This window comes from Leucopleurus acutus (assembly GCF_964270905.1).
Source record: "Leucopleurus acutus genome assembly, chromosome: 12".
Lineage (NCBI taxonomy): Eukaryota > Metazoa > Chordata > Mammalia > Artiodactyla > Delphinidae > Leucopleurus > Leucopleurus acutus.
In genome coordinates this window covers 19,045,637-19,067,646 of record NC_139154.1, presented here as the reverse complement: position 1 = coordinate 19,067,646, position 22,010 = coordinate 19,045,637, and the positions used below count along the sequence as shown (strand labels likewise).

At 35.7% G+C, this 22,010-nt stretch overlaps 1 protein-coding gene across 1 annotated transcript in view; it reads left to right on the top strand.

Moving 5' to 3' along the window:
* The window catches only part of TSGA10 (testis specific 10), a gene marked incomplete at its 3' end in the record, with an annotated part of 107,477 nt that overhangs the window by 37,637 nt on the left and 47,830 nt on the right, over window positions 1–22,010 (top strand). The window contains exons 6-9 of the mRNA XM_082851316.1: window positions 390–545; window positions 6,157–6,327; window positions 6,417–6,494; window positions 7,674–7,825. Coding sequence (XP_082707442.1) covers window positions 390–545; window positions 6,157–6,327; window positions 6,417–6,494; window positions 7,674–7,825 — 557 coding nt within the window. The remainder of the gene's footprint in view (window positions 1–389; window positions 546–6,156; window positions 6,328–6,416; window positions 6,495–7,673; window positions 7,826–22,010) is intronic.

Here is a 22,010-nt window from a genome sequence, read left to right as displayed (position 1 = left end):
TAGTGGTTGGGGGTAATCATACAAATGTGGAGCAATTTGGGATGAAGTTGTTTAAAAGAGAGGCGATTTTTAAACTTTTTTCATCATTTCATTATATCGTCATGTTTGCTTAACTAGAGATCGTGTGCTGCCATCAGTAGCACCTTTCTATCAGTAACACATGTCAAAGAATAATTTCAGATTTCTTTTTTAAAAAATTTTATTGAAGTATAGTTGATTTACAATGTTCTGTTTAATTTCTGCTGTATAGCAAAGTGACTCAGTTATACATATGTATTCTTTTTCATATTCTTTTCCATTTTGGTTTATCACAGGATATTGAATATAGTTCCCTGTGCTCTACAGAAGGACCTTGTTGTTTATTCAGATTTCTTATGTAATAATTGTAGGGTACAAAGTGTGATGTAGAGCTTTTGAAGACAACGAGAGACCGTGAAGAGCTCAAATGCATGCTGGAAAAATATGAGCGTCATTTGGCAGAAATTCAGGGTAATGTCAAGGTTCTCACATCTGAGAGAGACAAGAGCTTTTTTCTGTATGAGCAGGTAAACTTATTTATAAGTAAACAAAATACATAAATACTAACAATTCTAGAGATAAGTAATTCTTTAAGTTCTATGAGAATGCTTAAATCTGTCAATCAAATTAATCTAACATTTGGGAATTGCCTTTGTTCTTATGATATTCTTAATGAAATGTAATGTATTTGTGTATGTGTACACACACACACACACACATGCACACACGTTATCCCCGTATCCGAAAAAGCTCATACGCATGCATCGGAATAGTCTGATTTTTGGAATAAGAAATGGGGAAGGTGTTAAATGATAGGGTGTGGTGAGTTCAAGGTAAAAAATTTGGACTTGGGGGTTAAAAAATACAAACACATCACTTTGATGTACTGTCAGTCACTTTAGGAATTGCCATATAATTTAATATAGAGAGTAAAATTAGTTTGTAGTTTATCTCTATTTTTAGCTTAAGATTATATAACCCTTATTAATCAAATGGCTTCTTGACTCAACAAATAAACCCCATACATCACCAATATAATTTATTTTAAAAATATCAAATTTTATTAAGAATTACAGCTACTAAGTGCAGGGTTCTGGACTTGCTACTCTAAAAGATAGAAAAAATAAACCAGACACTGTTTTATATGTTTGCAGTCTAGTTGGGGAGATAAAATATATTATCTTGTATTTACTTTTTGTTACTTTAGCGTAAGTAGTCTAGAAGATACTGTAAGAAATAAAAGAGGTGAGTACTTTTAGTTATGGTTATCAAGATCTTTGCTAGACGATGTGGAGTTTGAGTCCTGAAGAATGAATGGGGTTTCTTTTATCTTGAAAGGGGTAAGAAAGAACATTCCAGACTAAAGGAATGGTATGAAGCAAAGGATAAAGGTGGGAAAGTCAGTACATAAATGGATCAGTTTATGACTAGAATAAAAGTATATGTCAGTGGAGTAAGGGCTTGAGAGGTAGACTAGACTAGAGCAGGAGTCTGAAAACATTTTCTGTAAAGGCCCAGATAAGAAATAGCTTGGGCTTTGCAGGCCATGTGACTTCTGACACAGCTATTCAACTCTATTGTTGTAGTGTGAAAGCAGCTATAGATAATATACAAATGAATGAGTTTGGCTGTGTTCCAGTATAATTTATTTATGAACACTGAAATTTGAGTTTCATATTCTTTTTACCTGTTGTGAAATATTCATCTTGTTTTGATTTTTTTTTAACCATTTAAAAATATAAAAAACATTTTCAGCTTACAGAGTTACAAAAATAGGCAGGCTGGATTTGGCCTGTGAACTATATATAGTTTGCCAATTTCTAGACTACATGGTAGAAGCTGTTCAGAGGGCCCTATAGGAGGTTTATACTTTGCTTTCTTATAAGCAATGGACAGTCTGTTTGTTTTTTTTTTAAAGTGGAAGAAATATGATGAAATCTACATTTTTACAATTTTAATCTGGTAACAGTTCTTTATTATCTCTTACATAATCTTTCTATGTTATCATCTTATATAACAATTTCTCCTTCAGGAGATTTGGAGGAGGGGGAAACCATGGACTCTTTTTTTTTTTTTAATTAATTAATTTATTTGTTTATATTTTTGGTTGCATTGGGTCTTTGTTGCTGAGCGTGGGCTTTCTCTAGTTGCAGTGAGCGGGAGCTACTCTTCATTGCAGTGTGTGGGCTTCTCATTGCTGTGGCTTCTCTTGTTGCTGAGCATGGGCTCTAGGCGTGTGGGCTTCAGTACGTGTGGCATGCACGCTCAGTAGTTGTGGTCCACGGGCTTAGTTGCTCTGTGGCATGTGGGATCTTCTCAGACCAGGGCTCAAACCCGTGTCGCCTGCATTGGCAGGCGGATTCTTAACCACTGCACCACCAGGGAAGTCCCCATGGACTCTTTAGAAGGCTGTTAACAGTAGTCCATGCATGAAGCATTAAGGGACTAATCTAGGGTGCGATCAGTGGAAATAAAGATAGGGACAGATGCAAAAGACACTGAAAAGGAAGACTTAACAAGATTTGACTTTAGCACAAAGGAGGGACAAATGGAGATCACTGAAGTTCTGTTTTGAATGACTGAAGAATTGTGGTAATAGAAAAAGAAACAGGAAAGTCATCAGTGGTTTGAGAGAAAAGATGTGTTTGGTTTCAGAGAGATAGAGTAAGATGATGGCGGTACATCAGGTAGTAACTACCATCAGGCAGTAAGAAATGTGGGACTGGAGTGGGGAGAGAGGCAAGAGCTGAGTATGTAGATTGAGAAGTCGTCTGTTTTGAGCCTTCAGAATGGATGAAGTTTCTGAATGAGAAAGCTATAAATAGAGTAACAGAGAAGTCAAGATGGAATCTTGGGAAGTTTTATTCAATTGGTAGAGGAACCTTTGAAAGAGATAAAGAAGACAGGAAACTAAGGCAGAACATTGTTATACGCCCAAGGAAGGAAGGAATCTCAAGGAGAGTGTTGAAGGCAATGGCAAGTGTTGCCGAAATATCAAGAACAGGAACTGAGAAGAGGCCATTAGATTTGGTGAGGTCATTACGTGAAATTCTGCAGAGTGGTGGGTGTGGGAGCCAGGTTAGACTGGGGAGAGAGAGTGGGAGGTAAGGAACAGTCAAGATGTACAATCCATGGCACTAAAAAAAAAAAAGCCTGTCAAAGGAAAGAGAGACATTTGATGGTAAATGGGGCAGCAGGATTTAGTGACAGTTTTTCAAGATATGGGGGTTGTGTGCATGGTTGAAGAAGTAGAGAAAGAGTCAGTGGAGAGGATGATATTCAAAAAAAAGTAGGATGTGAAACAAAAGTAGGATTCAAAAAGTAGGATATGAAATCATCTGTAGATATAGAATAGATTTGGAACCCGAGGATGGTTGTTGAACAAGTGTGTGAAGAGTTTGTTGGGTTGTCAGTAAGGATTGATGGGCCCTTCTGTCAGGGTAAAAGTAGCCAGGACATGGAAATGGCATATACATTTTGGAGAGAAAGACTGGAACGCTATGATATTTTTTAAACCAGTATTCTACCTGAGTTGTGCTGAATTCAAATTTTACAAAATGGATGGAGTAAACCCACAGCCAACATCATTCTCAATGGTGAAAAACTGAAAGCATTTCCTCTAAGATCAGGAACGAGACAAGGTTGCCCACCCTTGCCACTGTCTTTCAACATAGTTTTGGAAGTTTCAGCCACGGCAATCAGAGAAGAAAAAGAAATAAAAGGAATCCAACTCAGAAAAGAAGAGATAAAACTGTCACTGTTTGCAGATGACATGATACTATACGTAGAGAATCCTAAAGATGCTACCAGAAAACTACTAGAGCTAATCAATGAATTTGGTAAAGTAGCACGATACAAAATTAAAGCACAGAAATCTCTTGCATTCCTATACACTAATGATGAAAAATCTGAAAGAGAAGTTAAGGAAACACTCCCATTTACCATTGCAACAAAAAGGTAAAACACCTAGGAATAAACCTACCTACGGAGACAAAAGACCTGTATGCAGAAAACTATGAGACACTGATGAAAGAAATTAAAGATGATACAAATAGATGGAGAGATATACTATGTTCTTGGATTGGAAGAATCAACATTGTGAAAATGACTATACTACCCAAAGCAATCTACAGATTCAATGCAATCCCTATTAAACTGCCAGTGGCATTTTTCACAGAACTAGAACAAAAAATTTCACAATTTATATGGAAACACAAAAGACAACAGCTAAAGCAATCTTGAGAAAGAAAAACGGAGCTGGAGAAATCAGGCTTCTGGACTTCAGACTATACTACAAAGCTAAAGTAATCAAGACAGTATGGTACTGGCACAAAAACAGAAATATAGATCAGTGGAATAGGATAGAAAGCCCAGAGATAAACCCATGCACATATGGTCACCTTATCTTTGATAAAGGAGACAAGACTATACAGCGGAGAAAAGATAGCCTCTTCAATAAGTGGTGCTGGGAAAACTGGACAGCTACATGTACAAGAATGAAATTAGAACAGTTCCTAAAACCATGCACAAAAATAAACTCAAAATGGATTAAAGGCCTAAATGTAAGGCCAGACATTATAAAACTCTTAGAGGAAAACATAAGCAGAACACTCTATGACATAAATCACAGCAAGATCCTTTTTGACCCTCATCCTAGAGAAATGGAAATAACATAAAAGTAAACAAATGGCACCTAATGAAGGTTTTGCACAGCAAAGGAAACCATAAGCAAGACGAAAAGACACCTCTCAGAATGGGAGAGAATATTTGCCAACGAAGCAACTGACAGAGGATTAATCTCCAAAATATACAAGCAGCTCATGCAGCTCAATATCAAAAAAAAAAAAAACTAACCCAATCCAAAAATTGGCAGAAGACCTAAGTAGACATTTCTCCAAAGAAGATATACAGATTGCCAACAAACACGTGAAAGGATGCTCAACATCACTAATCATTAGAGAAATGCAAATCAAAACTACAATGAGGTATCACCTCACACCCAGTCAGAATGGCCATCATCAAAAAATCTAGAAACAATAAATGCTGGAGAGGGTGTGGAGAAAAGGGAACCCTCTTGCACTGTTGGTGGGAATGTAAATTGATACAGCCACTATGGAGAACAGTATGGAGGTTCCTTAAAAATCTAAAAGTAGAACTGCCATATGACCCAGCAATCCCACTACTGAGAAAACCATAATTCAAAAAGAAACATGGTTCATTGCAACACTATTTATGATAGCCAGGACATGGAAGCAACCTAAGTGTCCACTGACAGGTGAATGGATAAAGAAGATGTGGCACATATATACAATGGAATGTTACTCAGCCATAGAAAGAAATGAAATTGAGTTATTTGTAGTGAGGTGGATGGACCTAGAGTCTGTCATACAGAGTGAAGTAAGTCAGAAAGAGAAAAACAAATACCGTATGCTAACACATATATATGGAATCTAAAAAAAAAAATTGTTCTGAAGAACCTTGGGACAGGACAGGAATAAAGATGCAGATGTAGAGAATGGACTTGAAGACATGGGGAGGCAGAAGGGTAAGCTGGGACAAAGTGAGAGAGTGGCATGGACATATATACACTAAAATGTAAAATAGATAGCTAGTGGGAAGCAGCTGCATAGCACAGGGAGATCAGCTCAGTGCTTTGTGACCACCTAGAAGGGTGGGATAGGGAGGGTGGGAGGGAGACGCAAGAGGGAGGGGATATGGGGATATTTGTATACATATAGCTGTTTCACTTTGTTATACAGCAGAAACTGACACACATTGTAAAGCAATTATCCTCCAAATAAAGATGTTAAAAAAAAAAAGTCTAAAAAAAAATAGATGGAGTACCATATATATTTCTTAGTAAAACACTGTCTCTTTCATTGACTGCTTCCAAATTAATTTTTTTTTAAATTTTTGGCAAAGACATTGTAAACCAAGCTTCTATTTGTAGACATTCATTTACATATGGGGGAATCATTTGCATTTATATGTGTAAACTCATTAAAGAATTATACCATTATCCTGCCGCATGCATATTAATATAGGTTTGCATTTTAACTGGCTGGATATAAGATAGCTGTATTTATTTCTGTTCTAAAGCTTGTTAAATAAAAGTCTATCTGTGTATTTAAATAATAGGCACAGGAAGAAATTGCCCGACTTCGACGAGAAATGATGAAAAGCTGTAAATCTCCTAAATCAACAACAGCACATGCCATCCTCCGGCGGGTGGAGACTGAGAGAGATGTGGCCTTCACTGATTTACGAAGAATGACCACAGAACGAGATAGTCTAAGGGAAAGGCTGAAGGTTTGGAAGAATTTTATCTATACGAGCATTTGTGAGACACCATGCAGTGACATTGAAAGCGCTCTGTTTTGTTTTTGTTTTTTAAACAGATTGCCCAAGAGACAGCATTTAATGAGAAGGCTCACTTGGAACAAAGGATAGAGGAGCTGGAGTGTACAGTTCATAATGTAAAGAAAAATCACTTTTGCACTTTCGGCTATAAACTCTCAGCGGTTCCCTCCTTTCCCCCTTTTCTGTGTTCAGAGAAGTTGGTTTTTTGTTTTTTGTTTTTGTTTTTGTTTTTTTGTGGTACACGGGCCTCTCACTGTTGTGGCCTCTTCCGTTGCGGAGCACAGGCTCCAGACACACAAGCTCAGCGGCCATGGCTCACAGGCCCAGCTGCTCCGTGGCATGTGGGATCTTCCCAGACCGGGGCACGAATCCATGTCCCCTGCATTGGCAGGCGGACTCTCAACCACTGCGCCACCAGGGAAGCCCCGAGAAGTTGGTTTTTTATGATAGTGTTTGTAATCCTAATATATTTATGGTAGTATGTATGGTGTAAATAGTCACTTTTTCATTATTTATTTCCTTCTAAAAAATGTGAGTGAAGTCTTTTTTTGTGTTAGGTTGCAAAGTGTGTTCTTTTAAATAAACCATTAGGGATGCATTCTAAGGGATTTTAGCAACTTTGTCATCTCCCTGTTTCATAAACGATAACATTGCCAGGGATAGAAAAACTGGCTTATTCTACCTAAAGAGTAGCTAGGGTAGAGAAAATTATAATGAAATGGCAATTAATGAAATGTATTTAAACTGAATTTCATTGAGAAGCATCACCTTTTTACTAATCAAGGATTTGAGATGCTATGCATATATATTTGAAGTGTTTTTACTATATAAACAGAATTAAGGGAATTCAACTTTCCTTTAACCAAATTTAATTGATTATATTTCTGAATTCATCTGTTTTATGTTGTTATAATGAGTTTTAGAAAAAGCAGTAGACAGGAGAAAAACATTATTTTTCATAATCCCACTTTATATATGTAATTTGTTAATGCTGAGCAACAAATAAGAAATCCTTTTGCAAATAAGCTGTGTGTGCTATAGTCCAGCTGAACCAGACTGAAAATATAGATATGTATACTGTGATAGGCTTTATGGAAAAGCTGTGCAGTGGCTTGTCTGAGTTCCTGCTCCACGGTCGCCTTGTCCGTACAGCCTCCTGCAACGTTTAAGTCTAATCTGATCATCTCATTGTGTGAATCTTATATACCGGTTTGTACAGAGAAAGGATGTCTCTTTAGGAAGATTACTGAAACGTTTTTAGTGATGGCAGTAACTTTGTCATTCTGCTTGTATAGCTCGATGATGAACGTATGGAACAAATGTCAAATATGACTTTGATGAAGGAAACCATAACCACTGTGGAAAAAGAAATGAAATCACTAGCAAGAAAGGCAATGGATACCGAAAGTGAACTTGGCAGACAAAAAGTAGAGAATAATTCTTTGAGGTAAACTCAATTACCATTAAACAACTAATAGTTTAACTATAAATAATAGCTCTGCTTTTTGTAGTGTATTTTATAGTGATAATTAAGTTATTTGTTGACTTTATTTTCTGAGAGGATTATTATGAAGCAGTCATAGACACCTTAGCAGACATTAAATGATTTCCTGAAGGTCAGTCACAGACTGGGAATGCCACACTTAACTAGTAATCTTAATCTTATATTTGCAGAAGGCCTCAATGTTTAGCTGAAATAGCTTTTACACAGCCCTCCTGTGTAAAGAGCATATTTGACTTTGGTATTTCACTGCTTAATTTATTTTTTATTTTATTTATTTAGTTTTGGCTGCATTGGGTCTTTGTTGCTGAACGCAGGCTTTCTCTAGTTGCAGCGAGCGGTAGCTACTCTTCGTTGTGGTGCGTGGGCTTCTCATTGTGGTGGCTTCTCTTGTCGTGGAGCATGGGCTCTAGGGCGTGCGGGCTTCCGTAGTTGTGGCGCGCGGACTCAGTAGTTGTGGGGCACAGGCTTAGTTGATCTGCGGCATGTGGGATCTTCCCAGACCAGGGCTCGAACCCATGTCCCCTGCATTGGCAGGTGGATTCCTAACCACTGCACCACGAGGGAAGCCCTCACTGTTTTATTTACCTTATAACTTTAGTTATGTTCTGGGATCTGAATGATATAAGAAAGCACAAAGCACTGGTTTGATAGTAGCTTAGGAAAGGGGTAGTTTAGCATGTAATAAAAGCCATAGCAGAGAAATAGGAATATGTAATAGAACTTCTATTAATTGAATGCTACGTACTGTGCTTAGCACTTCTACATATTGCAGAAAGGTAGCAGAAGATATTCCAATTGAAGCAACCTACAGGCAATGACGTAGGGGAATAAGTGTTTGAAGACCTCCATGTTAGTGCTTTACTTGTAGTATGTATTGATGTGAGAAATAGACATTCTACAGATTCAGTAAGGTTGAATTTCAGTGCATCTATGAACATATGAAATATAATAGTTCATATGAGTATGAAGTATATTATTAAATCTACAGATAATATTTGGTTCATATGTGAATTCCCAGAATCCCCTCTTTGGTCTTTCACGGGTCTGTGGTGCATATATTGGAATCACTTGTCAGGACAGAGAGTCACTTAAATTTTTTCCCTTCATTTATTTTTTACTTTCCTGCTTAAAAGGATATTGCAAGCTCAGGTAAAATAAAAATAGTAATAAAATAAGAAGGACAACAAAGAAAACTTTGGAAAATAGAGAAAAGCATACAGGAAATTTAAATCACCCATGATTCCATAACCCAGGGAAAACTATTATTAATATAGATCATTTTTCTAACCAGAACTAGATCTATCTGTGTGTATAAAAGCTTTCTATGTAATTGACATCTTCCTATATTAAGTTATATATTTGGCCAACTTCACTTAATTGTATACCATAAACATTTACACATGTCATTAGAAATTCTTTGAAAGCATTATCATGGTTTATTAAAATATTCTAACAGATAAATGTACAATAAGTTAGAGGTTTTTTTGTATACAGTTTTAACAGTATTATTCAAGTTTAATTGATATATGTACAGTAAACTACACATATTTAAAGTATTCAGTGTGGTAAGTTTTGACATGTGTGTGTACCTGTAAAACCGTCACCACCCTCAAGATAGTGGCCCTATCTATCAGTCCACAAAGTCTTCTTGTACTCCTCTAACCTCTCCCCTACCCTGCCCTCCCCAGGCAACCATGATTTGGCTTCTGTCATAGAGATTTGTTTGGATTTTCTAAAATGTTGTATAAGTGAAATCATACAGTATATATTCTTTTGTTGGGCTACTTTCACTCAGCATCATTATTCTGAGATTTATCCATGTTGTCACATATAATCAATAGTTTAATCCTTTTTATTACTGAGTAGTATTCCATTGTATGAATATACCACATAAATATTTCAGTTGCTTCCAGTTTAGGGCTATAACAAATAAAACTGTTATGAGTATTCTTATATGGGTCTTTGTGTGGACATATGCTTTTATTTCTCTTGGGTAAATACCTAAGACTGAGTCATATGATGGATATATGTTTAACTTTTGAAGAAACCATTAAACTGTTTTCCAGAGTGGTTGTATTATTTTATTTTACATTTGCACCAGCAGTGTGTGAGTGCTAGTTGTTACATATCCTCACCAACACTTGGTATGCAGTATCTTTATAGTTTTAGCCATCCTAATAGGTACGTATTATGGTTTTGATTTGCCTTCTCTAATAACTAGTAATTTTGAGCATCCGTTCATGTCCTTATGTGCCATACATATATCTTCTTCAGTGTCTGTTCAGAACTTTTGCACACTTTTATTGAGTTTTTTATAGTATTAAGTCATAAACATCCTCTCTATATTCTAGATAAAAGTCCTTTGTTAGGTACATATATGTTTGGCAAATATTTTTTTCCCAGTCTATGGCCTGCCTTTTTATTTTCTTAAGTGTCTTTTAAAGAGGAAATGTTTTTGATTTTTGATTAAGCAAAACTTATTGATTTTTAAAAATTTATATCCAGCTTTTGTGTTCTTTTAAAGAAATGGTTGTCAAGCCTAAGATGAGATTTTTCTCCTGTGTTTTCTTCTAGCAGTTTTATAGTTTCAGTTCTTAAATTTAAATCTATGCAAGTTAATTTTTGTATATAGTACAAGGTGTAGCTCAAAGTTCAGTTTTTTTGCATATGGATATCCAATTGTTCCAGCACCATTTGTTGAAAAACTTTCCTTACTTGTCTACACTGAATTGTTTTGTACCTTTGTAGTAAGTCAATTGTCCATATATGTTTAGGTCTGTTTCTTGATTATCTATTTTGTTTGGTGGATCTATATATATCTTGATGCCAAAACAACATTCCTGATTCCTTTTTTTTTTTTTTAATCCTCAAATTAGGTAATGTTAGTCCTCCAACTTTGTTCTTTCTCAAAGTTGTTTTGGCTATTCTGGTTCCTTTGCATTTTATTTTAATTTTAGAATTAGCTTCATAGTGTAAACACAAAAGCCTGCTTGGGGATTTGATTGGAATTGGGGAAAAACTCCCACTCATAAACACTTTCCATTTCTTTATTTAGGTCTTTAATTTCCCTCTGCAATGTTTTATACATATAGATCTCTCATTTCTTTTGTAAGATTTATCCCTAAGTATTTTCCATTTTTTGATGCTGTTGTAAGTGGAATTTTAGAATTTCACTGTCTGATTGTTTATTGCTTGTATATGAAAGTATCAATACGATTGTTTTTAAAAAATAAACTTTGTATTATATAACAGTTTTAGATTTACAGAAAAATTGTGAAGATAGTGAAAAGTTCCTACGTACCTCACACCCAATTTCCTCTGTTAATAACATCTTACATCAGTATGGTACATTTGTTAAAATGAATGACTCAACATTGATACACTATAATTAACTAAAGTCTGTAATTTATTCAGATTTCCTTAGTTTTTCCCTAATGTCCTTTTTCTGTTCCAGGATCCCATCCAGGATACCACATTATATTTAGTTGTCATGTCTCCTTAGGCTTCTCTTGGCAGTCTCAGACTTTCCTTGTTTTTGATGACCTTGACAGTTTTGAGGAGTACTGATCAGGTATTTTGTAGAATATCTCTCAGTTGGGGTTTGTCTGATGGTTTTCTCATGATTAGGTTGGGTAATGTTTTTGAGAGAAAGATCACAGAATTAAAGTGCCATTTTAGTATACACAGATACCCAGGGTGTCATGAGTACATCTTATTGATATGATTCATTACTGTTGATTTTGACTTTGGTCGCCTGGCTGAGGTAATGTTTGCCTTATCCAGAATGTCATATAATTGAAATCATAGAGCACATAGCCTTTTCAGACTGGCTTCTTTCACTTAGTAATGTGTATTTAAGGTTCATCCATGTCTTTTCATACCTTGATACCTCATTTCTTCCCATTGAATAATATTCAATCATATATATGTACCACGTTGTGTTTATCCATGCATCTATTGAAGGTCGTCTTGGTTGCTTCCAGTTTTTGTCAGTTGTGAATAAAGCTGCTATAAACTTTCATGTGCAGGTTTTTGTGTGGACAGAAGTTTTCAGATCAGTTCAGGAAATACCTAGGAGCACAATTGCTGAATCATATATAGAAAAACTTATTTAGCTTTGTAAGAAACTGCCAAATTCTCTTCCAAAGTGACTGTAAAATTTTGCATTCCCATCAGCAGTGAAGGAGACTTTCTGTTGCTCCACATCCTTGTCGGCATTTGGTATTGTCAGACTTTTGTATTTTAGCCATTATAAGTGTGTAGTGATATCTCATTGTTTTAATTTGCAATTCTCTAATGACAAGTAATGTGGAACATCTTTTCGTATTGCTATTTGCCATCTGTATATCTTTGATGAAGTGTTTATTGTTTAAATGTTCTTAACCAATTATAATTCTAATGACTTCCGCTTTAGATAAGCAGATCTCAGTTGTAAGTCTCCTAATTTGCCATACTTTTCAGTTTTTGGGGTGGTGATCTTGCAACTCACTACTCTGATATGTCCATGAAAAGTCTTTGATTCTCAGCTTTTTCATCTTTATTTCCCCCATAACAATGGGAATGATGGCTCCTAAGCTCTTTACATGTCAGGGCTAAAACCAAAAGTCCTACAATTTATTTTTATTTATCCAGTATTCTACAACCATGCTAAATATACCTTTTAGTTCTAGTAGCCTTTTTATAGATTCCATTCAATTTTCTACATAGATAATTAGATCATCTGCAAATAAAGACCCTTTTACTTGTTCAAGTTGCATGCTTTTTTTCCCTTTATTTTTCTTGCCTTATTGCACTGGCTAGAACATCCAGTGATTTGTTGAATGGAATTGGTGAAGTGGACATCCTTGTCTTGTTCCACATCTTAGGGGAAGCATTCAGACTCTCAATAGTTGGTATGATGTTAGCTTCATGTTTTTCCCAGATGTTTTCTATCATAATGAAGCGGTTTCCTTCTATTTGTGGATTACTGAGAGTGTTTTTTCAGGAATGGATGTGCTTTGTCAGATTGGTCAGGGTATTATTATACTTTTTATAAATTTCTGGTCTCAGTTAACTAATGCTTTGTTTAAAATATTTTTCAACTCTAATTTTATAAATGAGATTGGCTAATAATTTGCCAATCTTGGGGGTTTTTTAAATCAGATTTTGGTATCAAGGTAATATAAACTTTATAATAATCTTTCCAATTCATTTTGTCTTCTTTCATTATCTGGAATAATTTATTACTTCCCAGTGAAGCCAATTAGGTCTCAAGTTTTCTTTGAGGGAAGCTTTTATTTTATTTGTTTAATGGAAAAAGGGACAATCAGAAATTTCTTCTTATGCCTTTCAAAATATATATTTTTGTGGCATTTGTCCATTTTCCCTAAATTTTAAAACATTTTTAGAGTAATGTTGTATACAATATTCTATCAACATTTTACCGCCCACAGAATCAGTAGTGATTTGCTCTTTTTCTAGTCTGTTATTAGTCTTTTCAAAGGACCAATTTCCCTATTGTTTGTCTTATTAGTTCATTAACTTCTGTTCTTTATTATTTCCTTTCTTCTATTTTCTTTAAATTTATTTTCTATTTTTTAATTTCTTAAGGTGGATGCTTACATTTATTACTTTTAAGTCTTTTTTCTCATATAAACATTTAAGGCCATATATTCTCAAAATATTTCTTTTAATGTAAGCTATAAGTTTTGGTATGTACTTCTTTCTTTATAAAATATTTTCTAATTTCCATTATGACTTTTTATTTGATCCATTGGTTATTTATAAGTGTGATTTTAAATATCCAAAAAACATAGCGAATTTTCCCTTTGTGATTGATTTCTTGCTTAATTACATTGTTTTGTTAACATACTGTTAGATTTAAAATTTCTGAAATTTGTTGTTCTCTATTTTATGGTCAGTTTTTGGTAGTGATCTGTGTATACTTGAGAAATTATAAATTCTGAAATAGTTGGTGCATTGTTTTTGTATTTGTCCCTTTGTAATCAGATTTGTAATCATGTTATTCAGATGTCCTATATTTGTACTAAATCTTGTGTCTCATTTACAGGAATTTCACTGAAAGAGTTGCCTGAACTTCTGGCTCCAATGTCTCACTTCTTGTTTTCTCTTGAACCTACTATAATCTGCCTTTCTCCCTCACCATCCTATCAAAACTTCTTTTCAAGGTAATATTTACTTTCATGTTGCTCAGTGCAGTGGTCAGTTATCAGTCTTCATTTTATTTGACCTATCGGCAACATTTGGCAAAGTTGATCACTTACGTTCTCTTTCTCTGCTCCTTTAAACACATGTTCATTTGGCTTCTGAGATACCATGCTCATTTGATTTTCTTTTTATCTCTTGGGTTGTCCTATTCAGTCTTTCCTGATAGTTCTTCCTCATCTCCTTACCTCCAAATGTTGGAAGTGTCCCTGAGTTCAGTCCTTAGACTGCTTCTTTTTTATATCTATACTCATCCTTAGGTGATCTCATTCACTCTCATGTATTTACTCTTGACTCTCAAATGTGTATCTGTAGCCTGGACTTCTCTGTTGGACTGTAAACTTGAGTGTCCAACCACATTCTTGTCATCTTCACTAGGATGTCTAATAGGCCTCTCAAAATTAACATTTCCAAACTTGAGTTTCTCCACCCTTCCCCCTCTGACACACACAAACCCAAACCCGCTCTTTCAGTCTTCTCATCTCAGTCAATGGAAACTCCATTCATACGGAAACCTTGAAGTGATCCATGATTTCTCTTTCATATACCCATATACAATCCAGTTGATTTTGTCTGCAAAATGTATCCAAAAGCTGAGTGTTTCTCACTACCTCTATTGCAACCTTACTGTACGGAAGCATATTTTTGCTAGGTAGAGAATTCTACAGTTTGGGAATTATTTTTCGTTTAACACTTTGATGATATCCTACTGTCTTCTGACTTAAATTATTTCTGCTGAGAAGTCAGCTGTCCATTTATTTTAATAGGTCAATGTCTTTATAACGCACTCACATTTATCATAGATTTCATATATATGTGTACAAAAGGCAAAGAATTATAATGAACCTATGCATAGTTAAAATACCATTGTCTCTGTTTTCCATTTTGTCAGTTCATGAGAAAAATTTTAAGTTTATCCCACATGTGAACTCCACTCGTTAGAAGTTAAGTCCTGAGCACAGTTCAGCACATGCTTAGGTTTCTATAACTCTAAACTGAGGTTCCACAGTGTTCAGGTTGAACCAGCCAGAAAGAAATGTATCTATTGCTGTTTATGTTTCATTGCTAGTGAAAAAAAAAATCTCCAGGTTTCAAAACCAATACTTATTTTCTGTGTTTCTATACTGCTTACACGAACTTTTCTCTCTAAACAGGTATATTTTAGTAGTAGAAGTTCTTCTGTTTGGATTTTGATGTCAGATAAATCAACACTTCTAAAAAGCTGGAGTGTTGTCAGAATATTTCCTAGAAGCATATCATTTTGAAAAAAAGGTCTCTATGTCTGCATTTGTACATCAAACATCTCTAGGCCCAAAAAGTTAGAATATCCCATGGAGTTGAATGATCGATAGAGTTATCTGTTACTAAAAAGTTAGTTTGGGTCTCCGTGTCCAGTGATTCTAAAACTGGTTTCGTTTAAATTTGGATATTTGAAGCTAAAAATATTTCAATATTAAAATCTAATCTAGATGACATGATATCCTAGAAAATCCAAAAGAATCAACAAAAAAATCTGGAACTAATAAACATTTATAACAAGGTTGCAGGATACAAGGTTAATATACAAAGTCAGTTGCTTCACTATTTATTAGCAATGAAGAAGTGGAATTTGAAATTAAAAGCACATTTATATGAGCACCCCCTCCAAAAGAAATACTTAAGTTAAATCTAATAAACTTTGTGTAAAATTTATATGAGGAAAACTACAAAACTGGTGAATGAAATCAAAGAAGAACTAAATAACTGAAGAGATATTCCATATTCATGGAAAGGAAAACTCAATATTGTCAAGATGTCAGCTCTTCCCAGCTTGGTCTACAGATTCAGTGCAATTCTGATCAAAATTGCAGCAAATTATTTTGTGTATATTAACAAATGGATTCTATTTTATATGGAGAGGTAAAGAGGTAAAAGATACTGAAGAAACACAATTGGAGTACTGACACTACCTGACTTAGGACTTACTGTAAGACTACAGTAATCAAGACAGTGTGGTATTGGCAAAAGAACAGACAAACCAATGGAACAGAATAGAGAGCCCAGAAATAGATCCAGATAAATATAGTCAAGTGATCTTTGATAAAGGCGAAGGCAATACAATAAAGCAAAGACAGTCTTTTCAACAAATGGTACTGGAAAAACTGGACATCCACGTGCAAAAAAAACAAAACACAACAACAACAAAAAACCCCGAAACAAACAAAACCCCACCCATACACAAAGAAACAAAGGATCTAGACAGAGTCATTACACCTTTCATATTAACGCAAAATGAATCATAGGCCTAAATGTAAAATGCAAAACTATGAAACATCTAGAAGATAACGTAGGAGAAAACGTAGATGACCTTGGGTATGGTGATTACTTTTTAGATACAGCCCTTAAGCACAATCCATGAAATAAATAATTGATAAACTGTACTTCATTAAAATTAAAGACTTCTACTCCACACAACACAATGTCAAGTAGGTGAGAAGACAAGCCAGAGACTGGAAGAAAGTATTTGCAAAAGACACCTCTGGGGCTTCCCTGGTGGCACAGTGGTTGAGAGTCTGCCTGCCGATGCAGGGGACATGGGTTCGTGCCCCGGTCTGGGAAGATCCCATGTGACGTGGAGCGGCTGGGCCCGTGAGCCATGGCCACTGAGCCTGCGCATCTGGAGCCTGTGCTCTGCAACAGGAGAGGCCACAACAGTTAGAGGCCTGTGTACCTCAAAAAAAAAAAAGAAAAAAGACATCTCTGATAAAAACTGCTATCCACAACTCAATTTTAAAAAGACAACTCAATTTAAAAATGGTCAGAAGATGAATAGACATTTTTCCAAAGAAGACATACAGATGGCTAACAGGCACATGAAAAGATGCTCAACATCACTAATCATCAGAGAAATGCAAATTAAAACCACAATGAGATATCAGCTCATACCTGTCAGAATGCTCATCATCCAAAAGACCACAAATAACAAATGTTGGGGAGGATGTGGAGAAAAGGGAACCCTTGTGCACTGGAAACGGAAATTGATGCAGCCAATGGAAAACAGTATAGAGGTTTCTCTATACTGGAAAACAGTATAGAGGTTTCTCAAGAAACTATTGATAAAAATGGAACTACCATATGACCCAGCAATTCCACTCCTGGGTATTTATCTGAAGAAAATGAAAATAATAATTTGAAAAGATACATGCAGGGGCTTCCCTGGTGGTGCAGTGGTTAAGAATCCGCCTGCCAATGCAGGGAACACGGGTTCGAGCCCTGGTCTGGGAAGATCCCACATGCCGTGGAGCAATGAAGCCCGTGTGCCACATCTACTGAGCCTGTGCTCTAGAGCCCGCATAACCCAAATACTGAAGCCCACGCACCTAGAGCCCATGCTCCGCAATAAGAGAAGCCACCGCAATGAGAAGCCCTCACACTGCAACAAAGAGTAGCCCCCGCTCATCGCAACTAAAGACCACATGCAGCAATGAGGACCCAACACAGCCATAAATAAATAAATAAATAAATAAATAAAATTAAAAAGATAAAAAGAATGACTATAAATCAAAAAAAAAAAAAGATACATGCAGCCCAGTGTTCCTAGAATCATTATTTACAGTTGCCAAGATAGGGAGAAAACCTGTGTCCATCAACAGGTGAATAGATAAAGAAGATGTGGTATATATATGTCTGTGTGTATATATATGTATGGGAATATATACATATATATATTAATGAATATGAATATACAATATAAGAAATTTTGCCATTTTGCCCTTTGTAACAACATGGATGGACATGGAGGGTATTATGCTAAGTGAAATAAATCAGACTATAAATGGCATAAACCTTTAAAAATTGTGAATCACTATGTTACACACATGAAACTTATATAATATTGTACATCAACTGTACCTTAATAATAGATAGATAGGTTTTCCAAAACATACAAAGAACTTTTAAAAAACTCAACAATAAGAAATAACCCACTTAAAAAATGGGCCAAAGACCTTTACAGACATCTCACCAAAGAAGTTATACAGATGGAAAATAAGCATATAAAAGGATGTTCCACATCATATGTCATCTGGAAATTCAAATTAAAAACAACAATGAGATACCAATACATATCTATTAGATTGGCCAAAATCGGAAACACAATAAATGCTGGTGAGGATGTGGGTCAACAGGAATTCTTATTCATTGCTGGTGGGAATTCAAAATGGTACAGTCACTCTGTAAGGCTGTTTGGCAGTTTCATACAAAACTAAACATATTCTTATCATATAAACCAGCAATCATGCTTGTTGGTATTTTTTTTTAACATCTTTATTGGGGTATAATTGCTTTACGATGGTGTGTTAGTTTCTGCTTTATAACAAAGTGAATCAGTTATACATATACATATGTTCCCATATCTCTTCCCTCTTGCATCTCCCTCCCTCCCACCCTCCCTATCCTACCCCTCCAGGCGGTCACAAAGCACCGGGCCGATGTCCCTGTACCATGCGGCTGCTTCCCACTAGCTATCTACCTTGCATTTGTTAGTGTGTATATGTCCATGACTCTCTCTTCCCCTGTCACAGCTCACCCTTCCCCCTCCCCATATCCTCAAGTCCATTCTCCAGTAGGTCTGTGTCTTTATTCCTGTCTTACCCCTAGGTTCTTCATGACATTTTTTTCCCTTAAATTCCATATATATGTGTTAGCATACGGTATTTGTCTTTCTCTTTCTGACTTACTTCACTCTGTATGACAGACTCTAGGTCTATCCACCTCATTACAAATAGCTCAATTTCATTTCTTTTTATGGCTGAGTAATATTCCATTGTATATATGTGCCACATCTTCTTTATCCATTCATCCGATGATGGGCACTTAGGTTGTTTCCATCTCCGGGCTATTGTAAATAGAGCTGCAATGAACATTTTGGTACATGACTCTTTTTGAATTTTGGTTTTCTCAGGGTATATGCCCAGTAGTGGGATTGCTGGGTCATATGGTAGTTCTATTTGTAGTTTTTTAAGGAACCTCCATACTGTTCTCCATAGTGGCTGAACCAATTCACATTCCCACCAGCAGTGCAAGAGTGTTCCCTTTTCTCCACATCCTCTCCAGCATTTATTGTTTCTAGATTTTTTGATGATGGCCATTCTGACTGGTGTGAGATGATATCTCATTGTAGTTTTGATTTGCATTTCTCTAATGATTAATGATGTTGAGCATTCTTTCATGTGTTTGTTGGCAGTCTGTATGTCTTCTTTGGAGAAATGTCTATTTAGATTTTCTGCCCATTTTTGGATTGGGTTGTTTGTTTTTTTGTTATTGAGCTGCATGAGCTGCTTGTAAATTTTGGAGATTAATCCTTTGTCGGTTGCTTCATTTGCAAATATTTTCTCCCATTCTGAGGGTTGTCTTTTGGTCTTGTTTATGGTTTCCTTTGCTGTGCAAAAGCTTTGAAGTTTCATTAGGTCCCATTTGTTAATTTTTGTTTTTATTTCCATTACTCTAGGAGGTGGGTCAGAAAGGATCTTGCTGTGATTTATGTCATAGAGAGTTCTGCCTATGTTTTCCTCTAAGAGTTTGATAGTTTCTGGCCTTACATTCAGGTCTTTAATCCATTTTGAGTTTATTTTTGTGTATGGTGTTAGGGAGTGATCTAATCTCATACTTTTACATGTATCTGTCCAGTTTTCCCAGCACCACTTATTGAAGAGGCTGTCCTTTCTCCACTGTACATTCCTGCCACCTTTATCAAAGATAAGGTGTCCATATGTGCGTGGGTTTATCTCTGGGCTTTCTATCCTGTTCCATTGATCTATCTTTCTGCTTTTGTGCCAGTACCATACTGTCTTGATTACTGTAGCTTTGTAGTATAGTCTGAAGTCAGGGAGCCTGATTCCTCCAGCTCCGTTTTTCATTCTCAAGATTGCTTTGGCTATTCGGGGTCTTTTGTGTTTCCATACAAATTGTGAAATTTTTTGTTCTAGTTCTGTGAAAAATGCCAGTGGTAGTTTGATAGGGATTGCACTGAATCTATAGATTGCTTTCGGTAGTAGAGTCATTTTCACAATGTTGATTCTTCCAATCCAAGAACATGGTATATCTCTCCATCTATTTGTATCATCTTTAATTTCTTTCATCAGTGTCTTATAGTTTTCTGCATACAGGTCTTTTGTCTCCTTAGGTAGGTTTATTCCTAGATATTTTATTCTTTTTGTTGCAATGGTAAATGGGAGTGTTTTCTTGATTTCAATTTCAGATTTTTCATAATTAGTATATAGGAATGCCAGAGATTTCTGTGCATTAATTTTGTATCCTACTACTTTACCAAATTCATTGATTAGCTCTAGTAGTTTTCTGGTAGCATCTTTAGGATTCTCTATGTATAGGATCATGTCATCTGCAAACAGTGACAGCTTTACTTCTTCTTCCGATTTGGATTCCTTTTATTTCCTTTTCTTCTCTGATTGCTGTGGCTAAAACTTCCAAAACTATGTTGAATAAGAGTGGTGAGAGTGGGCAACCTTGTCTTGTTCCTGATCTTAGTGGAAATGCTTTCAGTTTTTCACCATTGAGGACAGTGTTGGCTGTGGGCTTGTCATATATGGCCTTTATTATGTTGAGGAAAGTTCCCTCTATGCCTACTTTCTGCAGAGTTTTTATCATAAATGGGTGTTGAATTTTGTCAAAAGCTTTCTCTGCATCTATTGAGATGATCATATGGTTTTTCTCCTTCAATTTGTTAATATGGTTTATCACATTGATAGATTTGCATATATTGAAGAATCCTTGCATTCCTGGGATAAACCCCACTTGATCATGGTGTATGATCCTTTTAATGTGCTGTTGGATTCTGTTTGCTAGTATTTTGTTGAGGATTTTTGCATCTGTGTTCATCAGTGATATTGGCCTGTAGTTTTCTTTCTTTGTGACATCCTTGTCTGGTTTTGATATCAAGGTGATGGTGGCCTCGTAGAAGGAATTTGGGAGTGTTCCTCCCTCTGCTATATTTTGGAAGAGTTTGAGAAGGATAGGTGTTAGCTCTTCTCTAAATGTTTGATAGAATTCGCCTGTGAAGCCATCTGGTCCTGGGCTTTTGTTTGTTGGAAGATTTTTAATCACAGTTTCAATTTCATTACTTGTGATTGGTCTGTTCATATTTTCTATTTCTTCCTGATTCAGTCTTGGCAGGTTGTGCATTTCTAAGAATTTGTCCATTTCTTCCAGATTGTCCATTTTATTGGCATAGAGTTGCTTGTAGTAATCTCTCATGATCTTTTTTATTTCTGCAGTGTCAGTTGTTACTTCTCCTTTTTCATTTCTAATTCTATTGATTTGAGTCTTCTCCCTTTTTTTCTTGATGAGTCTGGCTAGTGGTTTATCTATTTTGTTTATCTTCTCAAAGAACCAGCTTTTAGTTTTATTGATCTTTGCTATCGTTTCATTTCTTTTTCATTTATTTCTGATCTGATTTTAATGATTTCTTTCCTTCTGCTAGCTTTGGTGTTGTTTTGTTCTTCTTTCTCTAATTGCTTGAGGTGCAAGGTTAGGTTGTTTAATTGAGATGTTTCCTGCTTCTTAAGGTGGGCTTGTATTGCTATAAACTTCCCCCTTAGAACTGCTTCTGCTGCATCCCATAGGTTTTGGGTCGTTGTGTCTCCATTGTCATTTGTTTCTATGTATTTTTTTATTTCCTCTTTGATTTCTTCAGTGATCACTTCATTATTAAGTAGTGTATTGTTTAGCCTCCATGTGTTTGTATTTTTTACAGATCTTTTCCTGTAATTGATATCTAGTCTCATGGCGTTGTGGTCGGAAAAGATACTTGATACAATTTCAATTTTCTTAAATGCTGGTTGGTATTTATCCAAAGGAGTTGAAAATGTATGTCCACACAAAAACCTACATGCAGTGTTTATAGCAGCTTTAGCCATAATTGTCCAAA